The 20039-nt window shown below is 49.8% G+C and overlaps 1 protein-coding gene across 1 annotated transcript in view; it reads right to left on the bottom strand.

Annotated features, from left to right (window-relative positions):
- The window catches only part of IL7R (interleukin 7 receptor), a 563020-nt gene that overhangs the window by 209001 nt on the left and 333980 nt on the right, over positions 1–20039 (bottom strand). The window contains exon 5 of the mRNA XM_069627128.1: positions 15867–16035. Coding sequence (XP_069483229.1) covers positions 15867–16035 — 169 coding nt within the window. The remainder of the gene's footprint in view (positions 1–15866; positions 16036–20039) is intronic.

Genomic DNA, 20039 nt, shown 5'->3' with positions numbered 1-20039 from the left:
ACAGAGCTTGCGATGTACCAAGTTTCAAGGGCCTCCTTGAAACAGCGGCAGATTCAGAGCAAAGTTCCTGCGCAAGCTGGTCAGCCCACTGGTTGGCCCAGGGTCACTTGCGAGAAGGCTTACTTGCAGGGTTTGATGAAGATGCAGAGAGTAGTTGGTCCCACTATTCCAATGGGTCAAAGTATCTTTGCAGAGCTTCTAGGACGACCAGATGCAGAGGGGTCTAGCGGGACGACTGCGTGCTCAGGGTACCAAACCTTCCAGTGGGTCACCAGCGGTTCCTCGACTCGGCTACTAAGTTTCAGGATACTTGGAACCTATCCTTCATTCAGTGAGAACTCCAGAGATGGACATGGTATGGGTGATTGGAGCCTTCTCTGTTTCAAAATCTCGTTCACGTCATAACGAAGATGACCCAATGGGAGATCTGCTCGCATACAGGCATACCATACGTGGACCAATCATGGACCACAGTGGTCCCAGGCATTCACAGCATACCAGACTCTCTGGCACCCAGGATGTGTATTGGAACCAGACAGTCCAGCCCACATCCTGGAAGCACACACACAAGGCATGCAGAAGCCCATAAAAGCTTGGCGTTTTGCAGGAGAATGCATGCCGAAATTAGGACTGACCTGGGTTGGCTCTACCTGGGGAAGGTGAAGGGGCAAGATTTCCAAAGGACAGGACAAAGAACCTGGCGTCATGGCCATTTTGGAGCCAGGCCACCTATTTGTGCCAAACGTGGTTAACGCGGTTTACCTTGCTGGGAAGGGTTAAAAAATACATGAAAAGATAAGCTGCCACCAGCCCTGTCCAAGGCACACCTGCACTTCCCCTAAAAAATCCTTCGAGAGTATTTAAGGCCTTTAGAAATGACAGGAATACCCAAGTGCACTATACTGGAAGGTACATTGTGCACTTGCAATATGTTACAGAAAAGTTGCAACATTGACAAGGACTAAGGGAAACAAAGTCTCCGAGTACTGACTGCCTGTAAGGACATGTCAGTTTTCCCATAATAAAGTGAGCAAAAAGTCCAGGGGAGTACAGAAGAAGGCTGTGCTCCTCTGGCAAAGTCAGACTATGGTCTTTAACATCAGCAAAAAGTTGGGGGGTACACAACTGGAGGTAAAATTACACATGAAATGGAAATCTTTCCTAACACCTTACACCTTCCAACAAGGGTAATGATGCACTTTTTTCTGCAGGCAGACAAGACACTGAGGTCCGCATGGAGGGCATTAGTGAGTCCGGCTCACCTGGACCACCAAGTGCAAGGAAGGGAGCAAGCCATGCCATACACAGAGAAGACATTCCCCAGAATGAGACCTCCAGAATGCCCCAGTCAAAGGGCCCTGCTGCCAGCACTTCTGGGAACACAGGTACGCCTGCCACAGTCGTGGCAGTGCAACAGGACAATACAGTGGACACTGGCCCCACACCTGCTGTCACAGCAGCACCTGACACTGGCACCATTTGCTCCTCCTCTCCAGCTGTCCCTGTGAGAGTGATGCCCCAGGGATCATCCCCCTGTCCTATGCGGTCTTCTCCCTTCCCGTTTTCTTCTTGTTGTGCCTTTCATTGGCACTATATGTAGGAAAGTGAATCACAGCCAGATGATGAGGTACCTGTTGAGCAGGAATCTGGCAGCCAAGGAATGCTCCTCCATTTCTCACCAAGGCCAGTGCCACAACACACCATGGATGACATCTGGGAGAGGCTCACGCAGATGGAGCGGTGGCAGAATATGATGGAGTGCATGGCACAGGGGCAACACACTGATACACGGCCAATACATGATGTGGTGCTCCATGTCTCTAGGATGGGTGTCCAGTGCCCTGGACCGACTGTGCCATTGTGCTGCTGCAGGTACTGCAAGTACCACCCTCATGAGCCGTAGGGTACAGGAGTTGTGTGAGCAAATGTCGGTAACCAACAAGAACATCTCCAGGGCCATCCCATTCACCCATCAGAGTGCCCAGGGCAGTGAACCGGGCAGTTCCATTTCAGCCACCCCTAATAAGGGATATGTGGTGAGCACGCCACCACGCGCTCTCAGCGCCACACCTCTCCTGCTGCCACTCCCACAACAAAGGGGGCCAAGAGGAAGAGGCAATGGACATATATGTTACACAGACTGCAAGGGTATTGTGTTGGAGATGAGGTTGTAGGGAGGGTATTGTGTTGGGGATGAGGGTGTGGGGAGGGTATTGAGTTGGGGATGAGGATGCGGGGAGGGTATTGTGTTGGGGATGAGGGCGTGGGGAGGGAGGGTGTGGGGAGGGTATTGTGTTGGGAAATGTAATACTTTAGTAGTAAATACTCGTCAACTGGAAGCATTGCTAGGACATTACTTTTTGTGCTGTGTCTTCTTCTATACATGGCAATGCACAACAGTGAGAAGTATGTGATTATCGATGAGATCTGTAATTAATGCATATTAGCTATTGCCACATTAGGCGTCCATTCTTTCCCTCCTCCCGCTCACTGTGTGGCAGCACCGCACCTGCAGGTAGTAAGTCTTCTGGAGGTGGCATGTCCTAATCAGGCTGCAGGGGACATTTCACCTAAACCAGATGTTGTGCAGTATGGCACAGACAAGAAGTATTTGTCCAACCAACTGTGGCCTGTGCATCCAGGGCACTGCAGTCCAGTGTAGGCACCAGAAATGAGCCTTCAACCGGCCAAATTTCCGCTTGATGCAGAGCCTGGTCTGGACGCGTGCCTCACTATAGTCCAACTTCTATGGTATCTGTGGAGTCCGCACGGGTGCCATCAGCCATGGTAGCTGGAGGTATCCAGGGTCACCAGCAAGGGCAAAGGTCATAGGTGATAGTCAAAGTCCATTGTGGATATGCTACCTTTTACAACAGCTTGTTAATAGATACTCTGTGCATGGATTTCACTATCACAGTACTTGCATGTGGAGTCATTTACTATTTGCTCTGTCGTGAAACAACATGCACACAGCTCATGGGCAACACGTGTCACTTTCAGGGTCTGTGATTGTCATGGCAGGATGCCATGGTGCCTGTGTTGGGCCTGTCCATTAGTCTCATGCATGTGCCTATATGGTTGATCACTCGTACCTCTGCAGGTTTGTGTTGTCTAAGTCTATACCATGATAGCTTTATATACATGGTTACCTGAATACATGTCACTACTAGTGCCAGTGTTGTATTCCTTTGGTTCAGTGTTGAAGTTTGCTGGTCCATGAATATGGAAGTATAATGTTATATTGTGGTTCCTGTGGTAATGTGTGTGAGTTGCTAGCCTGTAGGGGCAATATGCGTTGGCGACTTACTACAGCATTGTCTACCCAGTCTAAGTCTTGTAGGTTGTAGGTTGTCATTTGTGCGATCAGAGGGCATGCCCTGCATGTTCAGGGCCTTTACATGGCATGCTTTTTTCTGTTGTGGCTATGCACGTTCCCCCCTTCACATTGCTTTTCTGTAGTTCTGCGAGATACATTTGTGTGATGGCACTTGTACTTACACAATATAAACATCAGTTGCTTTCTATGCCTCTCCATGTATCCAGGCAGTGCATTATTGCGTAGGCTTATGGTATTGTGGGTGCAACCAGGAAAGCGGGCACAGCAGTGCATGATGTAGAGGTCGGGATCGCAAATCACCTGGATGTTCAGTGAGTGGTAGTACTTCCTGTTCCAGTACACCACTTCATGTACCTGGGGGGGGCTACCAACGCCACATGGGTGCATTCCAGGGCTGCAATGATGTTTGGCGTGTGTGCCACAGCATAAAACAGTGCCTTCATGGAATGCTCCTGTGCCTGAGAGGTTGGTAGAGAGATATACTGTGACACATGGTGCAGGAAGGCTTCCAGCACCTGTCCAGGCACAATTGAAAATGTTGGCTGCAACATGCTGTGCAGCATAGCCACAGAGTGCTGAAAGGTGCCAGTCTCAGGAATTGCAGGACTGACATTAGCTTTAGCAGCGGGGGCACAGCTGTTCTGATGTTAATCCCGCTCTCAATGTTCCCCTGGATTACGGTGAGCAGCTCACCTATGGTCTCCCTATTGAGGCAGTACAGGGTTATTGTTAAAACGGATTTCTGAACTCTGTCCTGGTGGGCAGAGGTTCAGAAGGCTAGTCTAGTTTCTTGGAACAGGGTAACCTCTGGACAAGCCAGACCAATCAAGGTAGCTATGGCAGGCCGTCAAGACAAAGTCTCAGGAGGGGTGAGGGTGACTAAAAGACCTCAATGAGCACACAGAGCAAGGACACTTACAAATTGCTCCCAGACAGGTGTATATACCATAAATATAAACACATTTATTACAAGGCCTTTGTACCTCAACACACAGTAAAAGAATCACAGCAATCCTACTAAACCAACACAACACAATCAATACAAAATATATACAAGACCATTGGGGTTTAAAGGATTAAAGGCACAAAATATTCACAACCTAGAGGGGAAGGAAAATAGGCAGTGCTGATAGTCTTTAGTCCCCTGCAACATCAAACACACACCTAACTAAGAGGCAGTCCAAACCCTAAGAAGAGAGGAGCCTTATGCTCAATAGTACATGTAGTGCAGGTGCACACGGTTGTTCCAATGGGCAAAACGGGGTCTCTTCAGGGGTCTCTAGCAGCTCAGGAAGGTGGGTGAGGCGATGAAGAATAGATTCCCACTATTCGAGGAGGGCCTCCACTTGAAAGCAGAGGTGATTCCAAGGTTCGGGAATAGGTTGCTAGTTCACAGTAGCAGCGGAAAGGAGAGGGACCTCCCAGGGGCCACTCATGCGTAAAAACAGATGAAGGTGCTAGGGGTCACTGGTTAAGGTTAGGGTTACTCACTGGCCCCAGGCACACTCCGGACCAAACTTCGCCAGTTGGGTTCATTGCGGCTGCAGGTTCAAATGTGACAAAAAGGATGTCTCTGTGGCTTTCAGTTCCGGCAATACAGCGAGGATTCCCAAACGGGACAGTGGTGATTTCCCTGCTCCTGATGGATGGATCAGGCCAGTTTCACTGCAGCAGGGTTCAGGGGCAAGAGGGTCACAAATGCAGTGCACCTGCAAAGATCGCTGCCGTCCTGGCGCATTCGTCTCACTTTAGACCTGGGAATGCCAAGTGTTTGAAATTCGGTGTGAGGGTGCCGGGGACACAGAGCTAGCAGTATACATAGTTTCGAGGGTCTCCGCGGATCGACGGCGGAGACAGAGCAAAGGTCCTGCGTAAGCTGGTCAGCCCACTGGTTGGCCCAGGGACACTTCCGAGAAGGCTTACTAGCAGGTTGTATTGAAGGTGCCGAGAATAGTTGGTCCCACTATTCTAATGGGTCAAAGCATCTTCGCAGATCTTCTAGGACGACCAGATGCAGAGGGGTCCCACAGGACAACAGCAGGCTCAGGGTGCCAAACCTTCCAGCGGTTCCTCGTCTCAGCTTCTTAGTTTCAGGATACTTGGATCCTATCCTTCGTTCAGTGAGAACTTCAGAGATCTACATGGTATGGGTGTTTTCGGCCTCCTCTTATCCAAAGTTCCCTTCGTGCCAAAACCGAGAGGACCCAATGGGATATCTGCTCACAAACACACACTCCATACGCGGACCAATCACGGATCACGGTGGTCCCAGGCATTCACAGCACTCCAGACTCTCTGGCACCCAGGATGTGTATTGGGGACAGACACCCCAGCCCTAGAGGCACACACACAAGGCATGCTGAAGCCCGCGAAAGCTTGGCGTTTCACGGGAAACTGCATGATCAAATAAGGACTGACCCGGGTTGGCTCGACCTGGGGAAGGCAAAGGGGCAAGATGGCCAAAGGACAGGACAAAGAACCTTGTGGCATGGCCATTTTGGAGCCAGGCCACCTATTCGTGCCAAACGCGGTTAACGCGGTTTAACTGGCAGGAAAGGGTTAAAATTACTTGAAAAGAAAAGCTGCCACCAGCCCTGTCCATGACACATCTGCACATCTCCAAAAAAAGTCCTAAAAGAGTATTCAGGGTCTTTGTAATTGACTATGAGACCCAAGTGCACTGTACTGTACTGTAAGGTACATTGTGTACTTGTTACATGCTGCAAAAAAGTTGCAACATTGGAAAAGGAATAAGGGAAACAAAGTCTCTCGGTGCTGACTGTCTTAAGGACATGTCATTTTCCCCATAAAAAGTGAGCGAAAGCCCAGAGGAGTGCAGCAGAAGGCTGTGCTCCCCTGGCAAAGTCAGACTAAGGTGTTTAAACAGCAGCAAAAAGTTTGGAGGTGCACAACTGGAGGGAAAATTACATATAAAACTGAAATCTTTCCTAACAGTTATCAGCTGAAGGCCCGTGAGGGTCCAAGTTGAGGGCCTGACCCTAAGTAAGGTTGCTCGCCTTCCATGGCATCTCCTACTCCTCCTCCTCCTCCCCCTCCTCCTCATCTCTGCACCCTGTGCCCTGGGCTGATTTTCCTGCCTCTGTAGGTCTATGCATAGTGTGAGCAGCTGCATATCCCAGGTTTCAATGGCTAGCGGCAGCACAGTGTTGGAAAGTGTGTTCGAGGAAGGCGTGTGCCTTATGTAGCCCTCTTGAGTGGATTGGTTACACCTGTGGCTTAATTTGTGGCACCTATCTGCATTTACCTCCACCTAAAAGTTGGAGGTAACTGGTTCTCTTATCGGTGGTATTACAGCTGAATTCTGGCTGTATTGCCGCCATGTCCCAACTTGTAATACAAGAGTAATACAGCTTTTGTGTTCTCAGCGGTAATTCCACCCACAGTAAATCCGCTGACTGTATTACCATCAGTGCAATTACCGTCAGCGGAATTACCATTGATGGTTTTACTGCTGACTCATAATTCGGGGGAACGGTAAATGTGGCAGAAATTTCGTTACTTCCAATCTTACTGTATACCAACAAACTTGTAATGACCCCCTTTGTCTTGTTTACCTCTACTTCTGTGATCTTGGCACTGCCACATTTGCCTCAATTTGCAACCCTATTTTCTTTCTAGGGACCTCAGATCTTCTAACACCATTCTTCTTGTCACTCTCCACTATTTGTGGTTCACAAAAGAGTGCTAGGACCGAGCCTTCTCCTGTTTCACCCTCTCTACCTGAGAAACACTGTTCCTCACACAGACATTTTCTTACTACACCAAGCTTTTTACTTTCAGCTAGTATGTGGTTATTTATCTACCCAATGACTGCGGATGGCCAGGCTAATTCCTACGACCATGTCCACCCACTACATGGCTCTCCCTGCTGAAAGTACATCCTCCTTGGATCTCTTTGAGATATCTATAACAAGCAGTAAAATGCATCCAACTGTGTGCTGGATGGGGTCTGCCAGTGTTATTTCAATTTCAAAGGAGTCTTTTGAGAGTTAATGGGTCATTTGCAACTGCAAATGAGCTACATGTGTAATGAAAATGTCTTAACCATTTGCCCTCAGCCATTTTGATTAATAAATGGCATGTGTGGCCTTGATCTGTTTCTTGCACTGAAGTGATAAAATACATGCAAAGCCGCCCGTTTTACATTGTGTGCAGGATTAGATAGGTACTTGCTATGCAGTACTATCATATGCCCAGGTACTCACACCATTTTCCACACTGTTGCTATGCTACGGCTGAATAGTACCATTATGGCAGTGCTTGGCAAATGTCTTTTCCATGCCTACAGAAAAGCCCAAACTGTTGGCGTTGCCAATGCTTGTTTCTCCTACCTTTACTTAATATTGACTCTTATCTGATCTGTCTGTATTCTGTCATGGGTCTAGGCACCTAGCAACAAACTTGTTCCACACAGGCAACCTATTTAACAAGAGCAAAATGTTGATTCAAATCAGGAATGGGAGCCTAGAGGAATTCAATCATATATTAATATTTCTCAAAAATATCAATCAGGCAGGGAGAAAAGTCTCTCCCCGCTCCTTGATCCTAACAAGAGAACCCACCCTGCATTTCAGTGTCCCTCCCCTAAACTCCTATTGCGCGAGCTTTGACAGAAATCTACAAATCAATCTGCTTAAGGACTACGAGGTAGTCGGCCCTGCATCTCCAAACCAGTTCTTTCCACTTAACTCACACTCGTTAACCTCTAATAATGAACAATAAATGATAAGTTGCTCACCGTAGTGACTAACGTATTCCTAGTCCATAGTCCCCTTTGCTCAATACTGTATGGGTGTCCCTCGTCTGACCTGGAGCCGGCATCCAAGCAGTAGTGCTTGCAGAAGGCTGAAGGTGTGGCCCATGTAGCCGCCTTGCTGATGACCTGCCACAGAACGTGCCTCTGGAACGCGACTGCCAGCGGCCTTGGCTCTGATAGCATGGACATGAATATTTGCGATGGAGGCTTTGGAAGCCTGATAGCCTGACTTTGACTCACCAAAGGTGACAAAGAGAGTCTCTGACTTGCAGAAGCTCTTGATTCTGTCTAGGTAAAATTTTAGGGAGCACCTAACATCTAAACAGTGCAGTACCCTCGGAGCTTGGTCCTTAGGGTCTGCAAAGAACGTGGGTAGCACTATCTCCTCATTGAGGTGAAACGAGGAGACTACCTTAGGTAAAAAGGTGGAGTAAGATTTAAGCACCACCTTGTCCCTATGAAAAGTAGTGTAAGGCTCTGAAGCCACCAGTGCCTGGATTTCACTGACCCTGCATGCACACGTAAGACCCACCAGGAGGGCTGTCTTAATGGTGACTAGCCTGATGTCAGCAAACAGCATTGGCTCAAATGGTGTATGTTGCAAGGCACCCGAGACTATGTTGAGATCCCACACAGGGTGTGGCTTCTTGATAGGCGGGTAGAGCCTGGTGAGGCCCGCCAGATGTCTTTTAACCACTGGGCTGGAGGATGAAAAGACCCACTCCTCTGAGTTCTGGTAGGCTCTGATGGCTGCCAGATGGGTGCGGCATCTATCTACTTGCACCCCTGAGTGTGCGAGGTGTGCTGAGAAGGCTAGCACATCGTCCAACATGCAGGTCAGCGGATCGACATCCTTTGACTCCAACCAGTGATAAAACCTAGTCCACTTGCTTTTGTACTGTAGCAGCCTGTATTATGTCTAGGTTAGCCTGTGAAAGATGCAAATGCTTTAGTGTGACCTGTTCAGGAACCACTCTGTGAGGGATAACTTCTAGCGGGCGGGGTGGATAACCGTGCCTCCCTGCTGAAATAGTAGGTGAGTGGGACCCAGCGGAGGGTGCATAGGTGGCTGATCCGAAAGACTGAACAGTTCAGACAACCATGACAATAAGGAGCTATTAGAGTAATACTGAGGTGCCGGGTCTCCCTTATCTTGCAGATCACCATGTGTACCAGGGGAGTGGGAGGGAAGGCATATGCGTTCACGTTGTTCCATTGTATCTGTAACACATAGCTGAGAGCGCCCCAGCCCTGTCCTTGCCAGGATGCAAACTGGGGGCACCTCCTGTTGGACCAGGTGGCAAAGTGATCCACCTGAGGATGACCCCATCTGTTGAAGATCCCCTGAAGGACCTGATCCTTCAACTGCCATTCGTAACTGTCCGCACCCAGACTGCTGAGCCTGTCTGCCTCCAGGTGGATTGCTGCCAAGTGCATGTTGTTTACGAGAGCCCACTTCCAAATGTTGACTGCTAGAGTGCAAAGGGGTGGAGACATGGTGCCACCCTGCTTGTTGATGTAATACATGCTGGTGGAGATGTCTATTTGAATGAGGATTGCCTTGCCACTGATCATAGGTAGGAAGGCTTTGAGAGTGATACAGATGGCCATCAACTTGAGCCAGTTGATGTGGGCCTCCTGCTCTTGATGGGACCCAACCCCATGGACACTGTGGCTGTCCAGGGTAGCTCCCCAGCCCTCTAGGGATGAGTCTGGGGTGATAGTAACCTGTGGTGCAGGTTGTCAGAAGGGCCTGCCTATCTGCAAGTTGTAGCCCGATGGTCCACCAGCCTAGGTCCTGGTGGAGATAAAGAGGGATGCTGACCAGCTCCGCCTGGGAACCCTTCTCCTGACTGCAGGATGCTTCGAAGTGTAGCTGCAAGCTCCTCATTTTGAGCCTCGAGTATGGCACTGCAAGGAGACATGCTGCCATGATGCTGAGGACGTGTTGGTACCACCATGCCGCGGTCACTGCTCTGCTGAGAAAAGGCCCTGTGGCCCTCTTGATGGCTGTGATCTTCTCCACCAAGGGAAAAACTCTCTTGGAACTCGTATCCCAGATGAGGCCCAGGAATGTTAGGCTCCAGCTGTAACATTTTTAGATTGATGGAAAATTCTAACTCGTGTAGAGTATTCATGAGGTTGGAGTAGGTGTGGTGGACTTCCTCCGGAGACCCTGCTCTGACAAACCAGTCGTCTTGGTATGGATAGACGTGGTGACCTTGGGCCCAGAGGAGGGCTGCCACTGTGTTCATTAGTCTTGTAAATACCGTGGGTGCTGAATTGAGGCCAAAGGGAAGTACCTTGTATTGGAAATGAAAGCCCATGATCCTGAACCTTAGAAAGGACCGATGGGGCTGCCAGATCGGGACATGTAGCTATGCATCCTTCAGATCCAGGGTGCACATCCAGTCTCCTATGCACAGTGTCTCCTCTGAAAGCTCTGGGGTAAACATCTTGAACTTTTAAAGATGAAGGGAAAGATTCAAGGAGGAAAGGTCCAACACAACTCTCAGGCCCGCCTGGTTCTTCTTGCGTATGGCGAAAATCCATGCGTAGAAGCCCAGACCCCGCTGGGACTTCCTCCACTGCTTGACTCTCTATGAGCGATCGAATTTCCGCCATTGCAGTCCCAATCTGTGGGAGCGGAGGGGAGAAGATAGGGGAAGGAGGGATCGGTAGGCAGTAGCCCGTGGACACTACTGAGAGAATCCTGGGGTCCGCAAACCTTGTGCGTCAGCATTGGGAATGAAAGGCAAGCCTGCCCCCCACCGGAGACACATGGACCGGGATGGGCGTGTCATGCCTTTTTCGGTCGTAAACTGAGGCTGAGAGGGGAGGGGACTGAAAAAAAACCTTGTGCGCAGCCTTGTCTTGTTTGTGTTAGTGTTGGCTCGTAGACCTTTCCGATTGCCTAGACCGTTGTTCCTGGAAGCCCTGGAAACTACCAAAGGACGAGCCTTGTCTGACCGCCGCGTCTGGCTGTATGTTTTAGGGGTGGTCTTAGTGAGGATGGACAAAGATTTGGCAGTCTGTAAACTGTTTTTCTTCTCATCCAGTTCCTCGTCAGTAGTGGAATGGAACAGGTCGCCACCCTCAAAAGGAAGATCCAGTATGTGCTCCTGGACGTCCGGGTTGAACTCTGTCACCGGTAGCCAGGCCGTCCTTCTCATGTCCATAGCGAAGCAAATAGCACAGCCTGAGGTTTCAATGTGCGTCAGCGTGGACTCCATAATGGCATGTGCTACAATTCTGGCCTCTGCCAGCTCTGCCTTGAAGCGTGCCTGGCTCTGTACCGCAAGTTCCAGAAGGAAGTCAGCGATTTCCTGCCAAAGCCTCTGGTGGTTGACAGCGGCGAGCATAGTGTCCTCATTAGACTGACGAAAATGCGGGAGCCTGCGTTGTGGGAGCTGGCAGGGGCAGCTGGGGCTGCAGCATGGGTGGGGTCGCTGGAACCATGGGCGGAGTGGCCGTGGGTGCCGGCGGCATCACTGGAGGGAGCATGTCCCTGATTACATCCATGAGGATAATGCCCATCTGCAGAGACCTCATGAGCGTCATTAACCTTTCAAAAAGCCTGTCTTCACAGGCCGGTGGAGTGCTTGGAGGTGCAGGCATGAGCTGAGACCTGGGCAACACCCTGCCTTACTGTCTGCTGGGTGTTTCTGCCCTGCCACGATGAAGGATATGCAGTAGGCCACGTGCCTGGTGCAGACCAGCCCCATCTGGAAATTCATTCCCCTACCTGTTCCCCAAAGGGGGATGGTGTCGGGCGAGGTGCCATTTTCTCTGGGCCGGAGTCCATTTTGTCAGGCTGCGCCACATGCCTGTGTCGTGGAGTTTGCCACACTGGGCCCAGCCTCTTTCAAGATTCTTGGCGGTGGAGGTTGAGGCCTACCCTGCATCTCCGGACGAGGCCTGGTAGCTTGACTGACCTCGGCTGTGTCGCTGGTAGTGCTGCGTACAAGCACCCCCTCAGACATTTGTCCAGTATTAGGGTGTAGCCCCTCAGGTGTAGACCTGGTAATAGAACCTTGCGGTCCCTCAGTGACGTCACCGTTAGGATCTCGTGACCCCTCGGTCTGCTGGCTGGTAGCTGTAGCAGTCTCAGTATCCAGCCTGGTACGAGAACCTGAAAGCTCCCTCCCGTTGGTGCGCTTCCTATGGAAGGAGTCGCTTTTGCGGGGTGCGGATGAAAAAAGTGCCCCTACCTTGGGCCTGGACTTGTGCTTGACTAATTCCTTTAAGTCCTCCGGAGGAGACCTTCCGAAGAGCTCCCTCCAGAGGCAGAGAACGTGGGGGTTAGATGTAGGGAAGAGCCCCTTGCAGGATAGACACCTGCTGAAGCCCGCTGACGACATGGTGCAGGGAGGAGCATGATGCCGGAGGACAGGGGTATCTGAATACATATAAGAAAGAAGAAGACAAAAAAACACTTCCCTGGGGAAGAGCGTGTGGAATTACTAGGCCGGATGCCTAAGCCAGGAGCGCTGGTGAAAGCGATGTATTCCTGTCGACGTGGAAAAGAGAACTGGGGAGTGGCACTGGTGGGCAGAATCAAGGGAAGCGCATGCTCCCAGGGCCGCGCCCCTGCGCCCCTCTAAATTTAACGGGGAAGACGTTTTTTTTTCTGGCGAAAAAGGTTCCATCTCCCATCCCTAGCAAGGGACGTCCATACAGTATGGCGGAAGGGGACGGGACGTAGGAGTAAGCACTAGGCCTGTTTTCATAGCTAGTCTCAGCCACAGCAAGCCTCCTTCCAACCATCCATATTACCCACTAGCCCCAGCCGAATCCATAACAGTACAGCTGATCACGCACATACACCTACTCTCACAGCCCAGACACTACCAAGGAGGGCAAGTACCAGCTCTCCCAGGTGGCTCAATTACAGCAAGACAAGGAGTAGAAGGGCCAAGCCTGCAAGCTAAACATGTATAAAGCCACTGTCCACTGCATGTCCCCCAAACCACAACTAATCACCTGTATATCTCCCGTTCCCTAAACCTTCCAGGAGAGGAAGTGTAACACTGCACCTCTGGCAGCTACACCTCAAGACATTGCAGCATAGCTGCAAGATGCTTTATCAAAGAAGAGAAGTGCATTTCTGAATGTCCTTCTCGATATCAAAAAGTACCATGGAAAAAATAATCTGAGGAAAAGCCCTGATTGAAATTTCAGGGACAATTCCTTAACTGAAAGAGACAATATGTGACCTCAAAAATGTGCAAAGAAACCCTGACACCCTGGCTACTCCCTCCCCCCTTAATATCTAGGAGCAAGCTCCACTTTGCATATACCGCCCATCAAATATATAACTCATAGTCGCAGACTACTCCTACTACCGAAATCCTGGCAGTAGACCTCTCAGTGATCAGTACAAGTCACCTGACTTTTGTTTGGTCCCTGGTTTACGTCCCGCTTTCTTTACACACTCAAAACCTGGCTGCAATTTGCATGTTCTCATCTTTGAGCTATTGTACAGGCACCCTTCACGGGGAAAGCCGCTGCCATCTGTAAATGTGCTGTTCTTCAAATTGATACAAATACAAATAAATACATATACAATACAATACCCTCATACTAGAGGAACATTTGACAACCATTATTCTCCTCCATTCTCGCTCAGTGCACCCCTGCAGCCAAATACCCGGCACACTCTCCAAGCATTACAACGATGGCATGAACCCAAACCCCTAGAAAGATCAGCTTAGCACCTTCAACACTCTACGGCAACTTTGCATAAATGCACTCGAAAAACAATTAAGTCGATCTCCCATGTGCACCTCCTGTAAACCCGCTGATGTGCAGTGGCTCACCCTCTCAAATTAGCTGATAGTCTCGGTGAACATGACCTAGACATCCTCAGCCTGCCCAAAACATTGCTGCAAGAAGCATCCTAATTCAGGATGCACATTGGTGTATTTGGTATTTTCCATGATCCTGCGCAACCCTGAGCATCTGCCATCATAACTTTACCACAAAAAGAAAAACGAGTTCTCTTGCAAACCAACTCATCGCAAACCCCCTTGCTTTCCAAATGCCTTGTTATACAATTCACGCCGGCCCTCCCCTGCGGAATCCTTGGCAGTAAGCATCATCTACCACTCTGCTAAGAGTGACATATTTGTGTGTAAGAGATGACGAAATCTCTACAACTTTTCTATTCACTGGGGCAATAATTCCTCCTTTCTGAGGTCTTCAAATCCTTCCCCTCCAACTGCGACTTTCCCGACGCTGTGACAACGCGAGATATGAAAGCAGTGGGTGCTCAATGCCACAACAATGCCACACTCCTAGTAAGTTGGTTGCATAGATTTATCGGCAGAATAGGAAACATTGACTAGTTATCGTTTCTCGGTCTTCTTTTTTAGCCCTTCTTAACTCATTGTAAATTGTGTTTACATTGGTTTACAACCTGCTATGCTTGCCGCTTGTAACCTATGATCATGCCTGTAATTACTCTCTGCATTTCTGATCTCCTGAAGTATTGTAAGCCTGTAGTAAGAAAGTATTCTGTAACAGCGCCACGATGCCCGAGGGCCGCTGCGCGCTTTATAGATGCAAAAAAATAAATACAAATAAAATTGGTTCTGATTTTAAATTGTCTTCAATTAAAGTAAAAAGAATTGCACATCACCTCGCTGTGCCATCATCATGAATGACCTCTCTACCAGCCAGCCAACCGAGCAGTTTGGGGAGGGGGGCTTTCTGGGCCAACATGTGCCACTGAAATCAGTGTGCGCCAGGTAGTTTACACCAATGATACATTATGATTCACTGAGTGTTTTCCAATTGGATTGCACCATTATAAAATGCTTCTGTGAATCAGCGGTCTGAGGCGCTTTCAAAAGCACCATTTACCACAAACATTGCTGAAAAATGCTTCCCAGGTACTGCTCAGGCTCAAAATAACAATACGCCCCAGGTACAATGGTGCAATCACGTAGGAAAACGCTCTGTGAATCAGGCCCAGTATGTCGTAAAATAAGGAAATGCAATGTGCGAGCGTGGGCCACTTTTTTGGGGGCGCTGCTCAGTGTTCTGTCCCGTCAGACCATGCGTGCGCGCACCTGCGTCACCCTGCGTGCAGAAGCACGTAGAATGTTTGCTTGCTGCTGATCGCCTGTCTGTGCACATCGCTATCAGAGGTATAACTAACCTGTCTCACGACGGTCTAAACCAAGCTCACGTTCCCTATTAGTGGGTGAACAATCCAACGCTTGGTGAATTCTGCTTCACAATGATAGGAAGAGCCTTAGGGAACAGCGGGCGGGCGACCGCCCTGGGCGCAATTATCCCCCAGGACGCCATTAGCGCCTAAGGGCGCCTGCTGGAGGGGGCAGGGGTGAGCCTCTTTCAAGGGCTACCCCGAGCTGGCGTGGTTGTAGAAGTGTCATTTTGAAATAAATGCACTCGCGGGAGCGGGCGCGATAATTACCACCCTGCTCATCGCAGGAGTGGGCACCATAATCATCTTACTAGGGTGCCACAGCACCCTATTGTTGTTAAAATTGCGCCGGCTCCCGAGAGCGAATTTAATTTTAAAATGACATTTCTCCCACCACAAAAAGAAACATTTGGTGTCTCCACCCATCGGCAAATTATTGTTTTTCTGTCCGGGGCGCTGCTGCCAGTAAGGCCGGCACTGATCGCTATAATGGTATAATGGCTCTTTCTCTTTGGTGATAGTGAAAGTGCAGTGCGCTAGTGCCGCACACGCCGTACATAAAGAAATGAATAAATAAATACCATTTTGTTCCGGCCACGTTGTTTCGAAGTGTTCCGTGTTGCTCCAGGCGCTCCAGTAGCCCTTATAGTAGTCTCCATTTGGTTTGGATCGAACTTTCACCTCGTACTTTGCGCCTCGCTTCAGATCATGCTCCAAAAGACGGACATGTTGAGCCTTTACGTCCTGAAGCTGAACAAGGAAAGATTGGCATTTTTAGACGTCCCAAAATGCTTTCAAAGAATGCGGGCAATGCAAGCAGTCAGCAAGTATTATTGGATGAACACGGGCCGTCGCCTCACATTATTGCCTTTTCACTTTAATATGCTGTTCAGTGACATATTTCTGAAGAAGACCCCATTTTTTCACATCCCATTTCAATAGCTTCCACATCGTTTTCCCACTATTGACAAATATCGCCCAGGTCATCTTAAACAAGCATTGGCAATGCCAATAGTTTTGGCGTTTACTGTAGTTCGTTGCATTTTGCATTTATAGGCACCACGGTGCAAAGAGGAGAGTGCACATTTTCAAAGGAGGATGCGATAAGGGGTGCAGAATGGGAAGGGGAATAGAGCAAAGGAGGAAGCCATTGATGGAGGGTGCCATTGATGATGAGCAAGAGGAAATATGAGCGAGAATGGCTCAGAGGGTGGGTGGGGGTAGAGAGAGTTAGTAGGGTGGGTGGGGGTAGAGAGAGTTGGTAGGCTGGGTGGGGTAGAGAGAGATGAGCATTTAAAGAGAGTTGGGTGGGGTAGGGTTGGTGGGAGTAGAGAGTGGGGGTAGGGCTTGTGGGGGTATAGATAGTAGGGAGGGGGGTGTGAATAGAGAGAGAGTGGGGCAGGATGGGTGGTGAGGGTAGACAGTGGGGGAAGGGGACTAGTGGGGTAGAGAGGGGTTTGGGATGGGTGTGGTTATAGCGAGTGTGGTTAGGGCGGGTGGAGGTAAAGAGAGTGGAAGTAGGGTGGGTGGGTGTGGATAAAAAAGAGTGCGGCTAGGGTAGGTGGGGGGTAGAGAGAGTGGGGCTGTGGTGGGTGGGGATAGAGAGTGGGGCTATGGGATAGAGAGAGTGGTGTTAGGGTCGGTGGTGCTGGATAGAGAGAGTGAGGCTAGGGTGGGTGTGGGTAGGTAGGGAGAGTGGGTCTTTGTCGAGAGATTGGCACTAGGGTGGGTGGGTGTCGTAGTGAAAGTGGGGCTAGGGTGGGTGGATGAGGTAGAGAGAGTGAGGCAAGGGTGGGCGGGTGGGGTAGAGTGTGGGGCTAGGGTGGGTGGAGTAGAGACAGTGGAGTGTGGGTGAGTGGGGGAAGAAAGAATGGGGTTAGAGTGGGTGGGTGGGGGAAGAAAGAATGGGGTAGGGTGGGTGGGTGGGGGAAGAAAGAATGGGGTAGGGTGGGTGGGTGGGGGAAGAAAGAATGGGGTTAGGGTGGGTGGGTGGTGGTAGAAAGAGTGGGGTTAGGGTGGGTGGGTAGGGGTAGAAAGAGTGGGGTTAGGGTGGGTGGGTAGGGGTAGAAGGAGTGGGGTTAGGGTGGGTGGGTGGGGGTAGAGAGAGTGGGGTTAGGGTGGGTGGGGGTAGAGAGAGTAGGGCTAGGGTGGGTGGGTCGGGGTAGAGAGAGAGTGGGGCTAGGGTTGGTGGTAGACAGAGTTGTGCTAGGGTGGGTGGGGGTAAAGAGAGTGGGGGCAGGGTGGGTATGGGATAGAGAGAGTAGGGGATGGAGAGAGTGGGGCTACAGTGGGTGGGGGCAGAGAGAGTGAGGGTAGGGTCTGTGGGGGATAGAGAGGGTGGGGGTAGGGTGGGTGGGGGTAGAGAGAGTTGTGGAAGGGTGGATGAGTGGGGCTAGGGTGGGTGTGGTAAAGCGAGTGGTGGTAAATACAGAGAGTGGGGGTAGGTTGGGTGGGGCAGAGAGAGTGGGGAGACAGTGAGGGTAGAAAGTGTTATTTCAGCACTTGAACTTTTGCAGGATTCCACATAAAAACATCTAAATTGCAAGTTAATCATATGCAATGACAACATTACTTTTGAATGTTTTGCAGGTAATAACTTTTCATCACTTATACAGCAGGAGGAGGTTGGTGGCATCTGCCAGGATTCGTGTATGCAATGGTAGTGAGCAGCGACTTAACTAAGATCAAAGGGGTATTGTTTGACTGGGTAGAGCACCATTGTGGCGAGGGGTTGATCTGGTTGGAAGTCATATTTAGGAAACTTCTCCAGAGTGATGCTGCTTATAGGGTGAACTGGATCCCTTCAATTTTCCAGTAAAGTAAAGCAAGGGCCTTGGAAGCGACCTGATGGAACAGGCTAGGCTCATCTCGGAGGCAAGATAAAATCGGGTTGACTGAAAAGACGGAATAATCCTGCTTTCAACCCAACTTCACAGCTATGGAAAAAACAAAGGCAGCTTGCCAGCCTCGTAAATCAGTGGCTTGCCTGGCTCCATCAGCCTCCCTCTGCTAACAGATCACTCCACTCAGACTTTAAACATAGTCCGACAGGCGCTCATCTGACAAAAAGAATTGGTGCATACAAATGAAAATGTAATGTGCATCTAGTTAAGTGCAGTCATTTTGCTCCTTCTGCAATAGCACGCACAGCTCCCTGGCAACAGCAGCAGGCCTGCAGACGCAAGTGAGAGGGTCATGGCCTGGCTGGTGCTTCGGCTAGTTCATAGCCAAGCATCTGCAAGTTGCCATGCCAACGTCATACACTGGTCCTGAGCTCCCCTTTCTCCTTTTTTTTTTTTTTACGTTTACAGTACCAATGGTTTCGAGGTTAGGTGGCTTACGCCACCAACGCACCAACACCAAAAAGCAATGTAAGCAGATAGCCAGTTCCCTTCTACCATGCATGCCTGCTGCTGCAGCCTGCTACTCCGGATCCCTAATCTGACATATGGATGGATGTGAATTGGGTGTGTACTTAATTATTAATGTTAATCTATTGCGATGAAATACTTAAACAAATGGGGGTCATTACGACCCTGGCGCTAAGGGATTACCGTTACCGGTAATCCCTTAGCGCCCAATTCCCATAACGGTGGCTGGAACCAACCGTTATTGCAGGACCCGCAAAGGGACCCTGGCGATAATTACGGTACCGCAATTTGCGGTACCGTAATTACCGCCTTTCCCCCTTCCCATTATACCCTATGGGGTAAAAATGGGAATAGGGAAAGGGCCATGGTGAAATGGGGAAGTACCACCCCGCCAACCTTGGAATAGGGTGGTACTTCCCCATTTCACCATGGTGGACTCGTTACAATACCGGCAGCAACCATGGTGCTAATAGCGCCATGGTTTAGCGCCGGTATTGTAATGAGGGCCAATGTTTCCATTATTACAATTTTGGAAGCATGCTCCGAAATTAGTATACTCTATATATTTCTGTCTCACATTTTAGATGTCATTCTGAACATTTCTTTGCTTCTGCCATACCTATAGTTCTCTCTATGGCCAAAACCCTCTGTCCAGTAGGGTCTCCGTGGTGAACCCACACAATACTTTTCCATCAATACGTAGATCTCTCTCCTCGGTTGGTGTCTCCCTCTGGAACAGCCTCCCTGCTTTCTCAAACTTGAGCAGGATATTCTCAGGTTCCAGATGCAACTCAAGACCTTCCTTTTCGCCGCTGCTTTCTCTCTCTCTCTCTCTCTCTCTCTCTCTCTCTCTCTCTCTCTCTCTCTCTCTCTCTCTCTTTCTCTCTCTCTCTCGCTCTCTTTCTGGCTGATGTTCTTGCCTGCTGCGTTAACTGGTTACCTGCCTCCCTCCTGACCTTATGTGGACCAGGCTCCTACATGACCAGTAGCCCCATGCACTGCCTTCCGTGCACTAGGGACTGTATCTGCAACCCTACAGTCCCCTTGCTCCTTGCACTTACTTGAACTGGCCACCCCAGTGGCACTTACTTGAGCTTTTCTTATTGCACTCTCCTTTCCCCTCCCCCTGGCACTTCTCTGCCTTCCTCCTGCAATTGCACGATCTGAATGACACAAGGCCTAGCAAGAGCGTTTGTTTTGTTCTCCCTTTGTCTCCACTTCCTTGTCCTGCCTAGAAACACTTGTGTACAGGCGCGTTATAAACGACTTGTATCATATAATATCTGGACTGTGGCTTTGCAGCCTAGGGCTGTCAGCCCAGGGTTGGAGAGTATCACAGTCTGTCTTTAAGCATCCTGGGGATTGTGACATCTCTTGGACTCT

Source organism: Ambystoma mexicanum, chromosome 6p, assembly GCF_040938575.1.
Source record: "Ambystoma mexicanum isolate Mex_15411 chromosome 6p, UKY_AmexF1_1, whole genome shotgun sequence".
In the NCBI taxonomy this organism is placed as follows: domain Eukaryota; kingdom Metazoa; phylum Chordata; class Amphibia; order Caudata; family Ambystomatidae; genus Ambystoma; species Ambystoma mexicanum.
The sequence above is the reverse complement of the archived record's forward strand: the minus strand, read 5'-3'. Positions and strand labels throughout refer to the sequence as shown.